We start from the raw sequence: 24,235 nt of genomic DNA on the forward strand, positions 1-24,235 counted from the left end.
AGAAATCCTTTACTTCATTGTTTTTAAACATTTTGCAGTGATAGCATCTTCCCCTCAGTTTTTTCAGCAATTACTTAATATCATAAATTCTATCTCTAGCAAACTTAAGGGACAGTTCTGTTAAAGTACATTTTTATATTTATCCTATGTTCTTTTGGTAGAAATACATATAGTTGATTTCTTATACAGTGACACTTCATTCACGCTATAAACCCTGTTGATGCAAGGGGTGGAGAGGCTTTCAAGGTCTCTTCTTTCCCTTTTACTTTTTTTATTCCATTTTTTCTCCACTTCCACCATCCACCAGCACCACCACCACCAGCATCACCATCATCTTTTTCTTCTTCTTCATCTCTACCTCCACAGTAAGCCCCTGCTCGGAGCCATTTATTTACACGTTACCCTATTTTTCTTTACAGTATCTCTATAAAGTCAGTATTAATTATCCAATTTTTCCAGATGAGAAAATTTAGGCTCCCCAAAAAGGTGAGGTCACTTGCCTAAGATCCAAATAGTAAGTGTCAAAGTTGGGATTCAAATCCAAGTTAAGTTAGTGCCAACTCCAAAACATTTGCTCTTCAGCATCATGCTGCCCTAATCTTGGTGATGAGTGTAGCCTTTGAGGTGTCAGTCACTTGAATGAGACACTGTAAACTGCTGTGGATCTCTAAAGCCCAAAAGGAAAAAGCCTGACTCACTGCGTAGTAATAAGCTTCTGAATTAGATGAATGCTAATGGCTTACCCAGTTTTTCTTTTTCTTCTTCTTGGAGTCAGCATCGTTACCACTGCCAATGCTGGAATGGCTCGTGGCACTGTTGATACTAGAAACGCTTTCGGAGGAATGCTGTCTTCTGATGCGGAGATCTAGCCACAGATAGACAGTATCATGTTTACTCATAAAAACTTGCAATCTGAACAAACAAGACTTTTAGGCTTTCTGAGAGGAAGTCCTCTAATAAATGTCAACATGGCTTTGTACAGATTATTTCAATGCAGTTTTGGTTTTATAAGCTTAATAAAGTACAACCATATTTGCTTTAATTAACTGGGTTATCCGTATTAAGATTCAATGGGAATCTCAAGTAAGTCTGTAGCACTGGTGTTTTAATGAATTCTGAGTTTTGTCCCAAAATGAAATGCTATGCTAGTGATTTTTACTGAATACCTGGATCAAACAGCACTTCCAAAATGATTTATTCCAAATGATTTGTTCCATGGAGTAAAAGGAAACTCTTAATAGCATGATAATTAATTGTGTGTTTTTAATATTTGTCCTTTGAATAAAGCTACCGAAGCCAAATATATTAACTTTCCATTTCATGGAATCATACCTTGTTAGAGCCAAAACAAACCCTGCAAGTCATCTAAGCACTTCATACCACAGATGGAGCAACTGAAGCGCAAAGAAGTTAGGTAACTTGACCAAGGTCAAAGAGCGAATGGGGCGAAGGTCCTCAAGAGAGAATGTGGGTAGACTGCATTTGTGAATTAAACAGAAATCATACTTAAGACAGTGTAATTCTTCCATCATACCCCTAACCCCTGGCCATGACTTGGAAGAGTAATAGTAGTAACAATAATAACAGGTAATAATAAAGCTAGCTTTTACTACTCTGCTCTGGGAGTACGTAATTTTAAAGCAAACCACTGAAATGAGTGTAATTATTAAATTTTCCCTGTGGTCACGTAGCTGAAAAACAGTGGAGCCAACTTGAGACTTAGAAGTATCCTACTGTCTATTGTACTAATTGCCAGGTGATATCACCTCTATATACTCCTAAAAAGCATGGAGTGCTTCTCTAGATAATACGATATTTTGAAGAGGATACCATTTGATACTAAATCACTTTTTTTTTTTTTTTTTTTCGGTACGCGGGCTTCTCACTGTTGTGGCCTCTCCTGTTGCGGAGCACAGGTTCCGGACGCGCAGGCTCAGCGGCCATGGCTCACGGGCCCAGCCGCTCTGCGGCATGTGGGATCTTCCCGGACCGGGGCACGAACCCGTGTCCCCTGCATCGGCAGGCGGACTCTCAACCACTGCGCCACCAGGGAAGCCCCCTAAATCACTTTTTGAACATACTCACTTACTCCATACAATCAGCTTATAAGATTTATTTATAGTCATTAAAATTAAAATTGAAATGATTTCTACTCACAGTGAACTTAAGTGTTAGTGGAGACACTAATAATTCATAAAATTATTTTAAGGTCAAATATGCTTTTAGGCCATTTCTATTGTCATATATAATTGGTATCAATGCATATTATCTAAGCAAAAAAAAATCTCAGTGGAACTTAAAAGATGTCAGAAATTATTATATAGCTTTCAAAAAGTTCCCATAGAAATAATAGTATATAATCAAAGCTTTGCAGTTGACTAATTTAACAGTAAAATGGCTGATGGCAATGGAACTGTAACTGGTTACTTTCAAAACATACAATGAGTAAGTATATGTGTGGGTGTATAATATGCATATACATATCTCCATCCTTAATCTCATGTACATACATAACAATAAGTACTTTAATTTTTCCATTAAGAGAATAACCATGTTGAAAAATTTTACAGGAGGGTAAAAACAGAGCTGTTTTTAAGAATCCCTAGAGTTTGGTCCAAAAGTATTTTTTTTTTAATGATGAGAACATTTACTGTTTTTGCATGTCCAAAACATTACCAGTACCAAAACCTAAATCAAGGTATTTATGTGTGTTGTTTTGATTTAACAATAAAGGAGCACAGTATCCCTTAATCAACTAATATGGAAATAATATGAATAAGCAATAAAAGAACATGTGTAGGTATCTGTGTTTTAAATTTCTGCTACAGTTGGCTATAAGCTTTTCTGAACAAGATTAGTATTTTCTATTTTTCCCTTCATAACTGACTTTTACAAATAAAACAGATGTATTAAGCATTAAAGTATTCCAGAGTTTTTATTATATCCAGAATTAATAAATTATATTTGACTTCAAGTAATCCCAAATTTTAAAAAGATAGGTAAATTCTTGTTAACCGTAGGTCAAAAGTAGTCCTTGGAGGTATTCGTTATGTTCAATTATGACCGCATTTCCAATAAAGATTGGCAAGAGCATAATTTCCATAATACCATGGAATGAAGGGAATGCACTTTACTTTTCTCTGGCAATTCTTTTCTAGTGTTTGTAAGTATTTGACTGAGTACATGTGGCATTGCAGAGCTCAGTAAAGAATGGGTGACCAAATGAATATCAACAATCTGAATGAATGGAGAAGCTTATTTTAAAAATATCTATTTCAGTTATATGTTTATTCATTCATTCATTTTCCACTTCCCACCTTCTGTACCGTCACTGTTCTAGTTCAAGCCACCAACATCACCTACCTGCTCTAAGAAAGAACAGCTGTCCAACTCACCTTCAAACCATTCTACAAACCAGAGTTAGAGAAATCTTTTTAAAGAAAAACCTCACCATCACTCCCTTACCTGAGACTTCCCAATGATTTCCATTTTAATAAGAATAGAAAACATTTCAACTCTTGCGCAGACTCAGGGGCCATGGCTCACGGGCCTAGCCGCTCCACGGCATGTGGGATCTTCCCGGACCGGGGCACGAACCCATGTCCCCTGCATCGGCAGGCGGACTCTCAACCACTGTGCCACCAGGGAAGCCCTCAACTCTTAAATATGGCCCAAATGTTCCTCAGTAATCTGGTCAGTACTTATCTCTCCAACCTGGTTCTACTTACTTTACCTTTGGTCATTATCTTCCTTGTATCAGTTCCATAAAGGCACTAATCTCTTTTCTGTCTCAAGACCCTCCTGGAATGCTCTTCTCTAAATATTTACAATATGCCTTGATATGAGTTTTACTACTACAGAAACACAATCTGGATATTCTATATACATTCAACCCTTTATAACTATTTGTTTTTGTTAGCTTTAAATCTTATAAAATTATTTTTTAATCTTTCTTAGCCAAGTTGAATATTAACTGTTATCGTTTTGTTCATTTTAGGTATCCCTCCCACATTTCTGAGCAAAGGAATTCCTATTTTTCAATTCCAGTAGATATATCAAGCTACCTGTTGCCTGAGATAAAAGGAATCTTTCCAGAAAGTTTTACTTCAGTGACTTGTACTGTGGTAAAGAAAGGATTAAGCCTTTTTAAATCCCTTCTGGACCTATTTACTGACATGAAGATTTAGAACATAAGCTGCTTTATTATAGCTCTAAGATAAGCTTTAAATATGCAGTAATTTTCCATGCAGCATATACATTAACTCCCCCACATGGAAAGTTGCTAAATTCTTAACAGAAGTAGCCCCTAGAGAACTAGTTTGTCCTTCAATTTAAGTATATCTCACTTTATATAACTGTTTTCCTATAAGTTAAATTTCAAGTTTTAAAAAATTGTATTAGTCCTTTCTATAAAATTTGAATAAACCCCTTTTATGTGCAAGCCATCATTACGGCCAGGATTAAGGATTAAGAAAACAGACCACCCTGCCATCGACCAGGAAAGGCAGACCATAAACAAATTAAGGCACCAAAGTGACTTAATGCAAATTTTGATGAGGGAAGTACAGTTATTTCCAGAAACACATCATAGAGGGACCTCATATAGCTTAGGCACAAGCAGGCATGTTTAGGCTAACTCTTGCAAGATCTCAAAAAGTTTTTATGCTGAACAAACAGGGTAGAAAGTTCCAAGTAGAATAAAGAGAATATATAAAGAACTTTTGAAGAACTGAAAGAAGTTCTGGATAGCTGAAATATGAAATACACAACACGACAAAATAGCAAGACACAAGGTCTAGAACAGTGTCTAGCACATAAATGGTAATATCAATAAGTACTTGTTGAATGAACGAAGCTGGCCAAGAGAGATTATGTCATGTTAAGGAGTTAGTATTTCAACCAAAGGCAATGGGATACCTTTTAAATATATATTGTTACACAACTGCTCTGGTCTCAGTGTGAAGAATGGCATAAGGAGGTGAAAGATGAAGAGCAGGAAGGCTCCTTGAGACTTAGGAGTTTGTGGTCATAGTTCAGGGGAGATATGAGGCATGGTGATAGCAGGATCAGAGAAAAGGGAACAAGATATATTTAATGGATGGAATCAGTAGAACTTAGTGATTTACTGTGTACGAAGAGGAGGATTTCTGGCCACGTGGAAGGATGGTGATGCTGTTTACTGAGAAAGGAACACTGAAGGCAAAGCAGGTCTGAGAAGGAAGAAGACAAGTTCAAATTTGGGGATGTTGACTTTCAGGTGACGAACAGACATCCGAAGATAACCTAATGGAGTTTTCTCTTTGGCAGCTGGATATACAGATCTGTAACTCAAGAGATGAGCCTGCCCTGGAGAGATATATTTGACAGTTATCAACACAAATAATAATTATAGGTAGAGTACTAGATGAGCTCGTACAAAATTTTAGATAGGATGAAGAGAATCATAATGTATAAAATCATAATGGAAGACAGTTTAGGACTGCATTCTAAGAAACATCAACATTTAACAAATGCATACAAACGAGTGAATCTACAAGAGAAACTGAAAGAAATTTCAAAGGAGCAGAAGAAAAACTAAGAATGTGGATGTCATGAGCATTAGAAGAAGTGAATATTTCAAGTAGGATGCAGTGGACATCAGCATCAAATGCTATTTGCACAACAAATACAATAAGAATTTTAAACTTTGTACTGGATTTAGAGTCATCTAAGTCATTATTGATGCTGGAGAGAACAGTTTTGCTGGAGTAGTGGAAAGAGAAACCACACTCCCATGGTCTGAAGTGTAACTGGCTGTTGAAGACATTGAATGATTCCATCAAGCTTTCCCAAAATTCATCTGGAAAGGCAAAGAGAGATGACAGAGCACTCAGGATTTAGGAAAACATTTTTCAGCTGGTCAAGAGTTGAGCATATTGAATGCTACTGAAAAGAGTCAGAATAGGAATAAGTACAACCTATGCAAAGAAAATAATGACATGACATTATCACAGAGTATTTCTTCAGTGACAATTTAAGGAGTAGGGTGGTGGCAGAGAAGATTATTTTATCATTGCTTCCAATTACTGAAGCACAGTAATAATTAAAAATACACCAATGTTTAGTCCATTTTCTTACTGTTTTTTAAGTTCTCTACAGAAAATGTACCTTTTTATTGCCCCCACCCAGGACAAGTTGCTCCCAGTATCCACTACTTCACCATATTGATTATTGTATTTTTACATACAGATCTAGATTTCCATACTCCTTCCCAGGTTTGTTTTGCTTGAAGGCAGATATGAATACATTAACCAACCTCCTCAGAGAAAAGTGTTGGACTATAGAAGCAATTTCCTTAAGGTCAGTTTGATACTGAAGCCTCCTGTTCTTAAATTCTGAGATTCTGACTGCATTAGTAGCAACTTATGCTGATATATTATAAAAGGCAGTGCGACTGAGTAAAAGCAGCTTTGCTCTAATTAATGAATAAAAATAGATTCCTAGCAGATTGGATGAAAAATGGCAAGATTTCTAAACATACCTTTGGGAGGGTGGTCTGGACCGTTGAGCGCTCCCTGAATGGCTGCCTGGGCAGCAGAGTTCTGGGCCTTCAGCATTTCAATGGTTTCTCTTAGTTCGATCAGTTCAGACTCCTGTGAAACAAACAGAATTTAGGAGCTTTAAAAGTAAAAGATTCTTATTCATAGCTCACTATCAAATGAGTTTGATTTTATGTAGTGCTAATGTCCTGGTAGATTTAGATGCGTGGCTGACCTTTCAAGTTGTGTCTTACAACCTCTTACTTGTAAATGTAAGAAGGTAAATGCAATAGAGAATTAAAAAATAATGTCTTAGTTATTCTCTTATACATGTGGTCTGAACAGTCTTTATTTCTTTAAAAGGGTGGTACCCAGAGCTGACCAGTACCATAAAAAGCAAGATATCACACTGCTTATTTCAGATACCAAACTTATTAATACTACCCATGATTATATTACATAGATAAATACTATTATTGCATTGGTACATCATATTGCATTTAGTTAACTGGAAACCCTGAGTTTTTGTCAAATGAGTGATTTTAGATTTTCTCATTTATTTTGCCCTTAGGAAATAGATTCTTTACATTCAAGAACAAAACCTAGAATTAATTCCTAACCCACTGCTATTAAATGCCATATGTCATCTTAGATTCTGGCACTGTTCATCCAACAAAATTCCTACTATGAAGATCTAGTTTCACCAAGCCAAAGCAATACAGGAATTTTAAAAAAGTGAATAGAAATATATGTAATGTATAGTCCTTAAAATAGTTAAATTATTTAAAAAGTTTACAAATCAAATTTTTATAAAACACCTATTTTCTTATTGAATTAAGGGTAATTTTAAGCTATGTCTCAACGAAAATCCGTGTATAAATTTGATCTCCCATAGTCATTTAAATGAATATCTTTATCAGAAATAAAGGACTCACTATTAGGAAGATAAGATAACAGCACCAACACAACAACAAGGAACTGGAGTGCTGTTTCAGCAGAAGCAATATTTCCATCAGGAGCACAAATAAAAGGAGTATCCTTCTTGGCAGTGATAGCAAGCCTAAAAATTAGAATTTTTGTCAGCCTCTAGCGGGGGGGAGAATTCCTCCATAATGTGTTTGTCATTCATCATTTTCTCCATTTTCTTTCTTCGTCAGAAAGCCAAAGAATCAGGCTTGGGTTCTTCACTCCATGGTAAGCAGTTTATCCCTACTTAATGTCTCCCAGTATATATGAAAAAAGGCAGGACCATGACAACTACCTCTGCGGGAAACTGCTTCATACATGAGAATGTCCAATGACTATTCCAGCCTTAGACACTTTTTTAAAAAAAAGATAGGTGGTGCTAACTGAAACGATATCCAAGTTTGGAATAGCTCCTTGGCATCTCACATATCTATCTTCTCTGAGTATCTGGCATATTCCTGATAGAAGACAGTTAGGTATTTTTAAAAAACAAACCCTCTTACAGACTTTTAAGAGCTTATAAGTCAAAGAATCTCATAATAGAAAATCAATAGCGACCTCCTGGATTCATAGATGGATCTTCAGATACTTGAGTACAATTTCATTTGCATTTATTTATCATAAAGGAAAAAGAACAGGTTTGTGAAAACTGCCAATACCATGACAAATTCAATCCATCATAATTTCTCAGTCCCTCTGAGTTTTATCTATATTCTGTCACTTGTCCAACTAGTAATAGATAATTGTACCAAAATTGAATCTATTTCCCACTTAAAATAAATCTCCAAAGTGATGAAATATTTATTGGAAATCCATTCTGCTTTTACCAGGAATTTATTCACAAAAGAATACCTATAGTGCATACTTAGTGAATCACATAATTTAAAGTTAATTTTATAACATATAGACTAAGATGAATGTTAAATTTTAAATAAAGTCAGATTTTCATCCTTGAATTTAAAATTAACAGTGCTTGTACTTTGGATTAAAAATCTGCTAAAACATTTGGCTTTAGGTTTAAAGAGGAAAAATGATATTGAAATCTCATACAAATGTCTAAAAACTTAGCTTAATTTTATGGGTTGGCTGATTTATTTTACTGTCAAAATTCTACCCTTTTCTAGAGAAATCTCTTCTAAAAACTATTATTTTTTAATTAGAAGTAAAATGTTCAGGTAATATTGATTTTTCAGAAAACTGTGTTTAATGAAATAGAAGAATGATCACTTTCTAAAATTTTAAGTATATTTTTAACAACAACAGATATTAGCAGGGTAGTTGTTACTCAGTGTGGCACAATAAGCCCAAAAGAAGAATAACTAAGTAAGAAATATATTTGTTATATAATGTGGGGAAAAAAATAAATGAAATAATTAGTTTAGCCAAATTCAGATTAGCAGTTCTTTTAGAGAACTTTGTAAGTATAAATTGTCTTTCATTAAAAAGATAGTTAAGAGAAGCAAGAAGAACTAAAATCCTGTAGCCTGTGAAACAAAAACCACATTCACAAGAAGATAGACAAGATGAAAAGGCAGAGGGCTATGTACCAGTTGAAGGAACAAGATAAAACCATAGAAAAACAACTAAATGAAGTGGAGATAGGCAACCTTCCAGAAAAAGAATTCAGAATAATGATAGTGAAGATGATCCAGGACCTCGGAGAAAGAATGGAAGCAAAGACTGAGAAGATGCAAGAAATGTTTAACAAAGACCTAGAAGAATTAAAGAACAAACAGAGCTGAATAATACAATAACTGAAATGAAAAATACACTAGAAGTAATCAATAGCAGAATAACTGAGGCAGAAGAACGGATAAGTGACCTGGAAGACAGAATGGTGGAATTCACTGCCGCGAAACAAAATAAAGAAAAAAGAATGAAAAGAACTGAAGACAGCCTAAGAGACCTCTGGGACAACATTAAATGCAACAATATTCACATTATATTCGCATTATAGAGGTCCCAGAAGGAGAAGAGAGAGAGAAAGGACCCGAGAAAATTTCTGAAGAGTTTCTAGTTGAAAACTTCCCTAACAGGGTAAAGGAAATAGCCACCCAAGTCCAGGAAGCACAGCGAGTCCCATACAGGATAAACCCTAGGAGAAACATGCCGAGACACATAGTAATCAAATTGGCAAAAATTAAAGACAAAGAAAATTATTGAAAGCAGCAAGGGAAAAACGACAAATAACATACAAGGGAACTCCCATAAGGTTACAGCTGATTTCTCAGCAGAAACTCTACAAGCCAGAAGGGAGTGGCATGATACACTTAAAGTGATGAAAGGGAAGAAACTACAACCAAGATTACTCTAGCCGGCAAGGATCTCATTCAGATTCGGTGGAGGAATCAAAAGGTTTACAGACAAGCAAAAGCTAAGAGAATTCAGCACCACCCAAGCAGCCCTATAACAAATGCTGAAGGAACTTCTCTAAGTAGGAAACACAAGAGAAAAAAAGGATCTACAAAACTAAACCCAAAACGATTAAGAAAATGGTAATAGGAACATACATATAGATAATTATCTTAGATGTGAATGGATTAAATGCTCCAACCAAAAGATACAGGCTTGCTGAATGGATACAAAAATAAGACCCATATATGTGCTGTCTACAAGAGACCCACTTCAGACCTAGGGACACATACAGACTGAAAGTGAGGGGATGGAAAAAGATATTCCATGCAAATGGAAATCAAAAGAAAGCTGGAGTAGCAATACTCCCATCAGATAAAATAGACTTTAAAACAAAGAATGTTACAAGAGACAAGGAAGGACACTACATAATGATCAAGGGATCAATCCAAGAAGAAGATGTAACAATTATAAATATATATGCACCCAACATAGGAGCACCTCAATATATAAGGCAACTGCTAACAGCAGTTAAAGAGGAAATCAACAGTAACACAGTGAGACTGGGGGACTTTAACAACTCACTTACACCAATGGACAGATCATCCAAAATGAAAATAAATAAGGAAACAGAAGCTTAAAATGATGGAACAGACCAGATAGATTTAATTGATATTTATAGGACATTCCACCCAAGAACAGCAGATTACACTTTCTTCTCAAGTGCGCATGGAACATTCTCCCGGATAGATCACATCTTGGGTCAAAAATCAAGCCTCAGTAAATTTAAGAAAATTGAAATTATATCAAGCATCTTTTCTGACCACAACACTATGAGATTAGAAATGAATTACAGGGAAAAGAGCGTAAAAAAACACAAACACATGGAGGCTAAACAATATGTTACTATTAATAACCAAGAGATCACTGAAGAAATCGAAATCAAAAAATACCTAGAGACAAATGACAATGAAGACACGATGATCCAAAACCTATGGGATGTGACAAAAGCAGTTCTAAGAGGGAAGTTTATAGCTATACAAGCCTACCTCAAGAAACAAGAAAAATCTCAAGTAAACAATCTAACCTTACACCTAGAGAAAGAAGAGCAAACAAAACCCAAAGTTAGCAGAAGGAACGAAATCATAAAGATCAGAGCAGAAATAAATGAAATAGAAGCAGAGAAAACAATAGCAAAGATCAATAAAACTCAAAGCTGGTTCTTTGAGAAGATAAACAATACTAATAATCCATTAGCCAGACTCATCAAGAATAAGAGGGAGTGGACTCAAATCAATAAAATTACAAGTGAAAAAGAAGTTACAACACACCGCAGAAACACAAAGCATCCTAAGAGAACACTACAACAACTCTATGTCAATAAAATGGAGAATCTGGAAGAAATGGACAAATTCTTAGAGAGGTATAACCTTCCAAGACTGAACCAGGAAGAAATAGAAACTATGAACAGCCCAATCACAAATAATGAAATTGAAACTGTGATTAAAAATCTTCCAACAAACAAAAGTCCAGGACCAGATGGCTTCACAGGTGAATTCTATCAAACATTTAGAAAAGAGCTAACACCCATCCTTCTCAAACTCTTCCAAAATACTGTGGAGGAAGGAACAATCCCAAATTCATTCTATGAGGCCACCATCACCCTGATATGAAAACCAGACAAAGATACTACAAAAAAAGAAAATTATATACCAATATCACTCATGAATATAGATGCAAAAATCCTCAACAAAATACTAGCAAACAGAATCACAACACATTAAAAGGCTCATACACCATGATCAAGTGGGATTTATCCCAGGGATGCAAGGATTCTTCAATATATGCAAACCAATCAATGTGATACACCATGTTAACAAATTGAAAAATAAAAACCATATGATCATCTCAATAGATGCAGAAAAGGCTTTTGACAAAATTCAACACCCATTTATGATAAAAACTCTCCAGAAAGTGGGCATAGAGGGAACCTACCTCAACATAGTAAAGGCCATATTCGACAAACCCACAGCAAACATCATTCTCAATGGTGAAAAACTGAAAGCATTTCCTCTAAGATCAGGAATAACACAATGATGTCCACTCTCACCACTATTATTCAACATAGTTTTGGAAGTCCTAGCCATGGCAATCAGAGAAGAAAAAGAAATAAAAGGAATACAAATTGGAAAAGAAGAAGTAAAACTGTCACTGTTTGCAGATGACATGATACTATACATAGAGAATCCTAAAGATGCCACCAGAAAACTACTAGAGCTAATCAATGAATTTGGTAAAGTTGCAGGATACAAAATTAATGCACAGAAATCTCTTGCATTCCTACACACTAATGATGAAAAATCTGAAAGAGAAATTAAGGAAACACTCCCATTTACCGTTGCAACAAAAAGAATAAAATACCTAGGAACAAATCTACTTAGGGAGACAAAAGACCTGTATGCAGAAAACTATAAGACACTGATGAAAGAAATTAAAGATGATACCAAGAGATGGAGAGATATACCATGTTCTTGGATTGGAAGAATCAATATTGTGAAAATGACTATACTACCCAAAGCAATCTACAGATTCAATGCAATCCCTATGAAATCACCAATGGCATTTTTTATGGAACTAGAACAAAAAATCTTAAAATTTGTATGGAAACACAAAAGACCCCGAATAGCCAAAGCAGTCCTGAGGGAAAAAAATGGAGCTGGAGGAATCAGACTCCCTGACTTCAGACTATACTACAAAGCTACAGTAATCAAGAAAATATGGTACTGGCACAAAAACAGAAACACAGATCAATGGAACAAGATAGAAAGCCCAGAGATAAACCCACGCACCTATGGTCAACTAATCTATGACAAAGGAGGCAAGGATACACAATGGAGAAAAGACAGTCTCTTCAATAAGTGGTGCTGGGAAAACTGGACATCTACATTTAAAAGAATGAAATTAGAACACTCTCTAACACCATACACAAAAATAAACTGAAAATGGATTAGAAACCTACATGTAAGACTGGACACTATAAAACTCTTAGAGGAAAACATAGGAAGAACACTCTTTGACATAAATCACAGCAAGATCTTTTTTGATCCACCTCCTAGAGTAATGGAAATAAAAACAAAAATAAACAAGTGGGACCTAAAGAAACTTAAAAGCTTCTGCACAGCAAAGGAAACCATAAACAAGACGAAAAGACAACCTTCAGAATGGGAGAAAGTATTTGCAAATGAATCAACGGACACAGGATTAATCTCCAAAATATATAAACAGCTCATGCAGCTCAATATGAAAGAAACAAACAACCCAATCCAAAAATGGGCAGAAGACCTAAAGAGACATTTCTCCAAAGAAGACGTACGTACATGAAAAGCTGCTCAACATCCCTAATTATAGGGAAATGCAAATCAAAACTACAATGAGGTATCACCTCACACCAATTAGAATGGACATCATCAGAAAATCTACAAACAACAAATGCTGGAGAGGGTGTGGAGAAAAGGGAACCCTCTTGCACTGTTGTTGGGAATGTAAATTGATACAGCCGCTACGGAGAACAGTATGGAGGTTCCTTAAAAAACTAGAACTACCATATGATCCAGCAATCCCACTACTGTGCATATACCCAGAGAAGACCATAATTCAAAAAGACACATGAGCCCCAGTGTTCACTGCAGCACTATTTACAATAGCCAGGTCATGGAAGCAACCTAAATGCCTATCGACAGATGAGTAGATAAAGAAGATGTGGTACATATATACAATGGAATGTTACTCAGCCATAAAAAGGAATGAAATTAGGTCATTTGTTGAGACATGGATGCATCTAACATCTGTCATACAGAGTGAAGTAATTCAGAAAGAGAAAAACAAATATCATATATCAACGCATATATGTGGAACCTAGAAAAATGGTACAGATGAACCGGTGTTCTAGGATGAAGTTGAGACACAGATGTAGAGAACATATGTATGGACACCAAGGGGGTGAAGCAGCGGGGGTTGGGGGTCATGATGGGATGAATTGGGATTGACATGTATACACTGATGTGTATAAAACTGATGACTAATAAGAACCTGCTGTATAAAAAAATTAAATTAAAAAATTAAAAAAAACAAAGATAGTTAAATTCTACACTGATAGTGTGTTAAACCTGAACTAGTTATCTCTCCATATCTGCAAAAGTCCCTTCCTTTTTTCTTACTTCAGTTAATGAGATCCACCCTCACCATCATTCAAACTAGCACTATCTCTTTCTCTGAGTCTTTCCATGTGATTTCCTCCTGTGCTTTGAATATCCTTCATCCTTAAGGGCCATGGTGACACGTCTCCATCCACATGACACCTCTTAGTTTTCCTTTGAGGAAAAATGAACAGGTTCCTTCTCTATGCATCCAGACCATTTAATGCATTCAGCTTATTTATCTGTCGGAGAGTTTATCTTTTCACCTGATTTATGATCTAATCTCAGTAAATGTTGGGACGATTTTGTTCAAATGTCTGGTCTATGTTAAACAGGTGTTTCTTCCCTTCAAAAAATGATGTAAAACTTCAACTCTACTGCATATTTTAACAAGAGGGTGTCTGATCACTTAGGATGCTATATACTAAAAACGTCAATAACTTTATTATTCATTATAAACTGAAAGTCTCAATGTGGCTAAATCAGTGGAATCACTTCCTTTGGATGGCAACAAAGTGGGTTTTCCTTTCTCTCTTTTCCAAAAGTGTATAGCTATGAATATAAAGAATTTTAGAATGAAAACTGGACTAAGAAAGAAATTTCTAAATAGTTTATTTCTAGCCTTCCTTTTTTCCCCTTTGTAGTTATAGCTGATTGCTCACATTTATTTTTAAGGTACGTATTCTCTAAGATGTCTATAATCATGGAGCTTGCAGTGCTGCCGCCAAGGACAACTATGGTCTCCCTGCTTTAGTTTTGGCCGTGGCAGGGAGTGTGAATTAGAAAAATAATTAGAAGTGAGTTCCAGAGATAACCAACTATAAAATCTTTTGATAATCTGAAACATTTTCACATAGTCTTTTCATTTTAAAGGTGACCTAATAGAAGATAACTTAAGTTTTGAGAATCCCTATTAAACCTTCAGAAAGAACCTGGAAAATGTAGATACCATCAAGAGATGAATTTGAAGTTTGTTCCTCTAATTTAGTAGTTTTCAGTTTCCTACTCTTCTCCCAAAGAGAAGATTGGGGCTGGAGTAACTCTTCAGAGGGTCTTGGGAATAAGATGATCAGATAATATTTTATTGATATTTTCCACTTTTCAAAAATGATACTTTAAAACATGAGAACCGAACTCAAATTTCATTTACCTACAATGAGCCATTCAAGATAACGATGCCCCAAACATAGGCTGACCACGTGAGATTCCAGTAATGTAGTCCATGTGAGTTTCTTGTGTAAAAGAGGCTGGATGGAGTCAGTATCTCTTCTAACAGTTTTCTACATGTCTCTGAGGCTAAACAAGCTATCAAGGTCAGACTTGAAATGCTTCAAAGTAAAGTGATCAAATGATCAAATACTGTGTCATAATACTGGCGTTGCTCCGTGTTTTTCCAACCTAACTTCCTAACAACATCTGACCTCTTTCCAAATTTCTCCTGGACACAGGCCTTATTGAGAATCTCACAGCTTGGCAACAAATCTCATCAACCAGCCTGACCTTCTACTTGACCTTCTAGGCAAGGCTCTTAAAATTTTTCCACTAAACCAGTCTTTTGTTTCCTCACACTGACACAGTTAATCTCACATTATCTAGCTATAGTTGCTTTGAACACACCCCACTCTCCACCCCTTCATATGTGTCTTAAAATTTTGTGAAGTTTTCTGCTGAAAGAACCTGGCCAGCCCTGGTTCTAACTAAATGAACTGAATTCATCAAACCCCAGTACCACAAGTAACTTGAATCCATAAGTAACTTACAGATTCAAATTATCCTATGCCGTAAAAGGCTAATGAATGTATTTTCTGAGTCTAGTGATAAATTTTTAAAAACACTTCTAGATGATAAATATTTAACCTGAACTAGGAGTTAATGTAAAGATACAATTCAACTAAAATTTTAGCTTCTACATTATCTATTTCCAGAGAGTTGGTTTTGAATTTTCTAAGTTTTAACATTTAAGTGTCTATTCATCTAGTCATCCAAAAAAGTAGTTTCACAGAGGTAAGAATGAGCAAACCCTAGACTTTATAGTTAGCATAGAATCAACATCTGAGCTTCACTACTCAAACAAAAATATATTCCTCTGTCATGCTCTGACCTTCTAACAAGACTAACCTACCACACCTTAACATATGTTCTAATTGCCTCTGGCACTACAGATATAAGGAAGTGATTTGAAAGCCTTCTAATTGTCAATGAGTATATAGTCTTAGTAAATTTGCAAGGATTTAGCAGTAGTTGTGTAAAAATTTCATTCATAAAAATACAGATTTGCAGAATTCTTATCATTTTGATGACCTTTATTGCAGCATAAGAAAATAAAACCCTGAACTATAAGTTGAGTGACAATTTTTTCATTTCTGATACGGATGGTATGTAGCTAGTACCACTCTAGATGCACTGAAAAGAAGCCGTTTCATCACATATAATAGATGCTTCAGGGCATTCGGTCTTAATTCTTTTAAAGAATCTTGGTGGAAAAGTACTAATTAAGGGACAAGGACCTGAAATCCAGGTAAAATTCTTGATCAAACTATGTCACCATCACAATCTGTTGAGCCTTAGGTATAGGGGATACCTAGAGACAGTGTCACCCTCTGGGCAGCATTACTGACAATTATCTTAATTACTCTTATTTATAGATTTACTGTTCCATAACACATGGTCTTCTGGCAGCTACAGGGAATGCTGTTAAACTACTGGGAAATGCTGCTAGACTGATCTTCATTAACTAACTTTTATCATGTGAGCCTAGTGTCAAAAATCTTTGAATGGCTCCCTGTTTCCAAGGACCGGATTCCTTAGATATCCTTCAAGCCTTGGTTCCACATTTCCCTCCACATTCCTTCTTTTTCCCTTAATGTCTCCCATAATTTCCCTCCTTGCAGTTCACACTCATGGTGTTCCTTCCTCTATGACAAGCGGCCCTCCATCTCTCCTGAATTAATTTTTTTCATCCTCCCAGAGCCTGACAAGGCTCCTCTTGGCCACCTCTCCTCTAAAACTAATGTAAATAGACCCACAGACATAGAAAACAAACTTATGGTTACTAAAGGGGAAAGGGGAGGAGGGAAAAAATAGGAGTTTGGGATTAATATATACACATTACCATATAAAAAAGAGATAACAAACAAGGACCTGCTGTATAGCATAGGGAATTATACTCGATATTTTGTAATAGCCTGGAAGAGAAAAGAATTTGAAAAAGAATAGATATAACTATTCCATAACTATATATATAACTGAATCATTCTGCTGTATACCTGAAATTAACACAACATTGTAAATCAACTACACTTCAATAAAAAACAGAACAAAACAAAAAACCACACCAAAAAACCCAACCCCTCCCCCACACACACCAAAACTAGTGTGAAAATGCAATGGTTCTCTGTGAGAACACTCAGGACACTGTCCTGTTATACTTCTAATTGCACCTCATATTTTCTGCCTCCTGAGTTATTCATACATGTCTTTTCTTTCTTCTATTTTTATTTGTTTATTTATTTTTACCAGGCTACAAGTATATAAAAGCAGTGTTTTGACACATATATTTAGCAAGAGAATCAGTGTGACTTGGCATCTGGAAGCAAGGAAAAAATTTAGAACATTATTCAAGGGAGTGATTTTGGTCTATGAACCTCACTAAAATTTTGATACAGTTTTCAGGCTATTAATGCCATATGATTGTTGAAAATCACACACTGAAGCAGGAGTCTTGGATCTGAGTCCTAGTTTAGTTTATCTCTTTCTTTCTTTCTTTTTTTCCCTAGTTTATCTATTTCTTAAGTAGATACCCAAGCACATGCAACCACCTTGGCCTTCGGTTCTTCATGTGTTAGCATCCTACCTTGCTTCCCAATATACTCATTCTTAGCTTTAAATTTTTCAGTAGTCCTTACCTTCACCTGAAATTCCCATATAGTTGAATTATATTTTTATCATATTCTGTCACCTACTAGAATATAAACTCTATTTTATATTATAACCGGTTATAAACTAGGATATAAGTATGTGTGTGTGTGTGTGTGTGTGTGTATTTCACTGCTGAATCCTCAGTAGCTAGAACAGTATCTCATACACAATAGAAATTCATTATAACTTTGGTGCATGACTAATGGACAAAGGAACCTTGGAAGTCTAGAACAGAATTTCAAAACCTCTGCTTTATATTCTCTGCTCTTTTTTCCCAGGATTGTTGGATCACCAGAGAACAATATGCCCTTTTATCTCAGCTCCCTGAAGAAAATGGCTTTCCTGAAATATGATTAAATGTTATGCCCTCAGCTTTTAGAGAAATGTCTATTTGAACAGAGATTTTGTCTTTTGTTATTTCATGACCCCAATTGAAGAAATTTTACAATAAATTTGTCCTTGAATTCAGTGTCTGAAAGTTTGTCTCTTCAATCTAAATTATGCTCTTCTGGTCAGAAAATGGAAACTAAACATGCCAAGCAATCTCCCTTTGTGCCTTAGCTTCCTTGAGAATCAATTCAGTTCAGTGAATTTCTACTTTGGGGTGGTAATTACCTAGGCTCAAGTATCTTGTTATATACATTCCTCTACTGGTTTTCACTAGATTCTGTCATTGAATTGTGTTATATCATAATCCAATAAACTTTATAAGATTCTCAAAACCACTCTGGAAAAAAGCAAGTTATAAATCTCAGATTACTAAAATAAACATTGTTAAATAAATAATATAATGAAATAAACATTGTTAATAAAATACAATGCTAATGTGAATGTTAAAAAACCTAATGTTGATAAAATAAAATAAGCATCGTTTTGTGTGTATACATATTTCAATTAAAAGAGCAACCATTCTACTTACAGTTAAAAAAATGGCAAGGGCAATTGCAGACATCATGATATCTTCCGAGAAAACTTTACAATTTTGGCAATGTTACTTCAAGGATAATGTGCAACAATTATACAATTCTTTGTATTATGGAGATGTATTCTAAAATATTCAGGAATTTTTCATACACATTATAAATTAACAAACATGTATATATTTCCAATTTCTACGAGAAATTTGCCTACAAATAAAAAAGAGCTGAAGGAAATATGGAGAGGCAAAATATATAAATTTTGACTTCTTAAAGATATTGAGACTTAAATACTAACCATGATTTCTAGCAATATGCCTGGCATATGACCAATGATGAATTTGGTTTATCTTACATTTTTTAAGGAAAAAAAGGAGAGAAATATAAAGAAAGGTAACATTTGTTGACTATCCACTACCTGTGACATATTACAGTATCTCACTCCTCAGAATGATTCTACAAGGTAGTTATTATAACTCCCACTTCTATAATGACAAAATTGAGGGTTACGAAAGGGAGATTCTCCAGCTCTTGAGAGACCTCGCCGAGATTCAAACTTGAGGCTACTGGACTCCAACATTTATAATCTTTCCCACCTGAATGCCCTTAAAAAGGCCTTGTAATCCTATTTGCTGAATTCTTATGTTACATAGTGAAATGGTAAATTGTATCACCCCCAAAAAGATTAAGACAAAATTTATGTGGTCAAAGGAGTTTGTTATCTTCTCTTTCAGAACAGGCTTGACAGGGATGGACAGTGTTCTCTTTCATGGGCAGGGGAGAGCTACGAAATGGGAGAATGAAAGATAAGGGCAAACAGAATACAGTTCTATAATTATACCAGGCAACTATAGGAATATTTGATTTTCTCTTTTGGTTTAATTGGACTGTTCAGTTTTGTTTTGTTTTGTTTTTTTAACTTTAAAAAAAGTAGTAAACTGACAAAACTCAATAACACATGCTAGTCCTTTAAAGCCAAAGCCATACTTTACAGAACTGAAGCCAAAATCGAAGCCATCCCTATGGAAAGATATAGGAACTGATTCTACATCAGTTGAAATTATCCAAAACTATTTAGATATGGATCTCTTTGAAAATTAGATGAAAACCATGGAAATCTGCTCATATTATGCACATATGCCATTTTTACAAATGTTTCCACACAATTTTAAAGACTTTTTAGACACTCATCCAAGGACTCAGGTTAGGGCCACCAAATTAATGGCAGGGAGGTAAGTTACTGGTCATCATATGGAAAGTGTCCAGATTCTTTCTATCCAGTGTGGACCTTTTGATATTTCTGCCTTTGTGAACCAAGTTCTCTGTTGCTTTTTTTTTTTAAACCATTCCTTCTTCTACTCCATAAAATCCTTCAGGTTTGTTTTAAAGCTTTTGATGTAGCTTAGCTTTACTTCAAAGACAGCGTCCCCAGATGCCAGCTAGTCTTGTTACTCCAAAATTATGCAGGACTGTTCCTTGTCTCGTGGATACTGTAACGTAAGGCCCCTTACTTTACAGAGCCCTAACCTCTATTTCAGGCCTTCTTCATGAGTATCTCAGATCACAGCCATGGTCTATAACTGGGCTTATAGACCATGAATTTGTGAAAATTCTTGTCAGAGTGCAATTCTCATCAACTGCGTTAAATTATTCCTAGAATATTCTAACTCTTCTCCTGTTTCTTTTTCTTAACATTTGGCATGCTTTCAATAGTTCCAGTCAGAAGTAAAATAATAGACTGCTTGAAAAGAACATGTGTGTGTGTGTGTGTGTGTGTGTGTGTGTGTGTGTGTGTGTGTGTGTGTTCCGATATAGGTTAATCGGAATCATAAGTCTTTAAATTAAAATCCGAAAAGAAAAGGTATTATCTTGCCATTGTTCCAATTTACTTTAGAATGGATCCTCTCAGTATTATTTCTAAGGAGCTGCATCTCAGGTATTGTTTAACACACTATGCAACTTCCTATCTTATTTCAAGCCCCAGTGGCAATTCCTGAACATACCTTCTGTTCCGCTGTCATGGTTAGACTTTGCAGTCGGCCAGTCATATTCCCTAAACTCTTTTCAAAAGCTGCTACGAGGTGAGCCTGTGAACAAAACAGAAGGAACATATCTTAAATGTCAGAACCTTATGTGGATGGATGAAAACCCTTCTCTTCACAAAATGCTTAATTTCAGGTATTCTTACTCTTTAAATACTATGACTGCCATGTCTGGCTTTCAGTGCTGACTCTCCATTAACACACATCTTCATCTATTATTTCTAAACTTCAGCTTAAAAATCAGTGTTTCAATCTTGACATTTAATGAGTTCAACTTCTGAAAGGGAATGCTATTTTGCAAATAAAAACACCTTCTAACTTGCACATCATGGAGGATTTGATACCCAAAATACTGGATAAAGTTCTGAGTTGCCAAGTTTTTAGACTCAAAGCCCAAGAGGAGGTTGCGGCAATACTCAATGGACGAATGTTCCTCATTCTTATACCTGCATGATGACCTTTGAAGATATTGTTAGCTCCTCTATTGAAATGATGCTCTCTTCCAAGTGCCGGAAATCTGCTGACAGCTATAGCATTATCTTTCCTCTTTTTCTACTAACAAAGAATTGAATCGAAAAGAGTTGTCTTCACTTTCCAAACTCTTTTCAATAAAAAGGGCTTTTATTCCTACTTTTTTCCCTTCCACTAAGGAAATGTAGGTAGGCCAGCTAGAAATAATATTCAGTTATATTTTATTTAAGTTTTTGTGGCTCTGGGGTTTTATTTTAAATCTCAGAGAATTATACATATTGCAGTACATAACCGTAACTCTTACGATTAAGAAGTATTTGAAAATCTTATTCTAGTTCTAAAAGAGGCCAGTTCCTATTGACATGCTATCATGCAACAGCTTGACCCACAGAATATTATGCATGAAGAGACACGTCAACCTCTCACTGTGGCTTGATGTAGAACCACAGGTATGTTCTCCAATTTTATCGCATCCATAAAAAGATACAAGTACAGAATGTTTTACAACCTACATCTATAATAAACTATGTGTGGGGGAAAATTTGCCAAAAGGTTATTTTTTTGAGAGAAGGGAGTGAGAGGATGCAATTAAAATAAATCGCCTTGTAACTCTAGCAGAGCTGAAAGGCTAAGGTACCTATTATCAAATGGATCACAGGAGTCCTAAGAATTAGGGTGCTAGAAGTTTATTTCATTATTAGTAACAGCCAGAAGTTTATTCCATTATTGGTAACAGCTAGAATGTACAAGTCCCTTGCATTAGCATCATGATACAAAGGTGTCTTTGTTCCTAGCTCTGAGCTCATCCTGGGATGCCTTTGTTTTCCTGACACTATAATATAGAGAAAGATGATTTATAGAAGATGCTATTAATCTCCAGTCCATCAGTAAGTAAAACTCTATTCTTTCCCACCTAGCTACAAAACAGAAACAGACTCACAGACATAGAGAACAGACTTGTGGGTGCCAAGGCGGAGGGGGGTGGGGGAGGGCAGGACTGGGAGTTTGGGGTTAGCAGATGCAAACTACTATATATAGGATGGATAAAAAACAAGGTCCTATTGTATAGCACAGGGAACTATTCAATATCCTGTGATCAACCATAATGGGAAAGAATATAAAAAAAGAATTTCTATATAAATGAGTCACTTTGCTGTACAGCAGAGATTGGCACAGCATTGTAAACCAACTCTACTTCAATAAAAAAATTTTTTTAAATAACCAAAAAAAGCCTCTATTCTTTTCCACTCCTTTCTCCCTCTTTCCTCCTTTCCCTCTCTCTCAGACACACACATACTCACGACCTTGAGAACTGTACTCCAAGGTTTGTTAGCAGGTTTAATCAGATAAATAACACTCTTTTTAAAAAACAAATCGTATCTAATAGTTCAAAACGTTTCCAATGACAAGGAATGACATTACATCAGAATTAGTACCCTCAGAAATTAGCATAAGGTTATGTCCCACTTTCTCTTATACTTAACCTTCACACTATGTTAAAGGTGAACAAAATGAAAATGTACAGCTCACTGGTTCATCGTCGCGAATATTCATGCGCTCAGAAAGAGGATTTGAAGACCCTGGAAGTCCTCCCTTGCCCCTTCCTCATCTCTGTGCCCTCTCCCTTCCGAAAAGATAACCACTAGAGTGACCTGTGTTGTAATTATTTTCTTGCTTCCCTATATAGTTTGGCCACTATGTTTTAGCTTGGCCTATTTTTAAAACTATCCGAGTGGAATCACATGGCATGATTTTCTTGGTGACAGTTTTCTTTTGCTTAACATTGTATTTTGAGATTCATCCATGTGGTGTGCAGCAGGAGTTAGAATTTGCTGTAAAGCACTGCTCTGTGTGATTTATAATTTATTTGTCCGTGACGACCATTAGTGCTGATTCCAGTTTAGACTGTTAAAAATAATCCTGCTATGAAGATAAAATGGGTTACTAAATTCTAAAGCTAAAATTGCTTGTTTTCCTCTAAAATAGAAGAACTTTGTTAATATTCACTACAAGAAGTGCAAGACTCTACGTAACATTGAAAAGTTTCAATTCTCCCAAACAACTGTAAGGTTTAATTGTTGGACAATGAGTCCTTGAATGTATATACTTATAGAAAATTGCTTCATTTTACCAGCTGTGCGTATTTTATCAGTTTAATAGGAATTAAAAATATGACAAAGAAAGCAGGACTGTGAAGAATACGCTGCACAAATATATTGCTTATATTTGGTATCTATGAGTAAATATAAAATGTTCACCATTAGAAGGTCAGTTTTCAATCTTTGGAAAATTGCTCTTCATTAATTATTTACAAGAACATATAAAACTAGTTACAAAAGAACATTTTAATTTGAGTCACATTGTTCTCCGTGAAAAGTTTGTTAAAAGTATGTTTGTGAAATGCTGCTTTAAGTTTATGCCCCCTTAACTTAGTTTATCATAATAGCTTTGTTACTTTGAAGTTAATAAAAGGGCAACTTTCGCACCAATTGGATTCATGGAAAGGCACTACAATAGGTAAAATAAAGGAAGGCATTTATACCAGTGATAATGTTTGTCACCTTACTGGAGAAAAAAATGGAATGTAAGACTGATTAAACTATAGGAAAATATATCTTGTCTAAAAACTTTATAAAATGATAACTTTAAAAGAACTGTGGATTTTTAGGGGGACTGTTAATCATAGTTTACATGGTTCTGACTTTTCTCTTAGCAGCTGCGTAATTTTCAAGCCACAGTAAAGTTGTATCAATATGTTGATGAATATTTCCTACTTGTGATAGGTGAAGTCTGTGAAGGTAATAAAATAGACAAGACTGAATACTAGTTAAGGGAAAATATTTTTAATACATATT

At 35.4% G+C, this 24,235-nt stretch overlaps 1 protein-coding gene across 7 annotated transcripts in view; it reads right to left on the reverse strand.

The window, feature by feature from the left end:
• The window catches only part of NAV3 (neuron navigator 3), an 835,795-nt gene that overhangs the window by 34,909 nt on the left and 776,651 nt on the right, over window positions 1-24,235 (reverse strand). For all 7 annotated transcript variants that reach the window (XM_030866220.2, XM_060305657.1, XM_030866222.2 and 4 more), the window contains 3 exons: window positions 20,871-20,954; window positions 6,521-6,632; window positions 744-865 (listed from right to left, as the gene is read on the reverse strand). In XM_030866220.2, coding sequence (XP_030722080.1) covers window positions 744-865; window positions 6,521-6,632; window positions 20,871-20,954 — 318 coding nt within the window. The remainder of the gene's footprint in view (window positions 1-743; window positions 866-6,520; window positions 6,633-20,870; window positions 20,955-24,235) is intronic.

The sequence above is a fragment of the Globicephala melas genome, chromosome 10, assembly GCF_963455315.2.
Source record: "Globicephala melas chromosome 10, mGloMel1.2, whole genome shotgun sequence".
NCBI lineage: Eukaryota > Metazoa > Chordata > Mammalia > Artiodactyla > Delphinidae > Globicephala > Globicephala melas.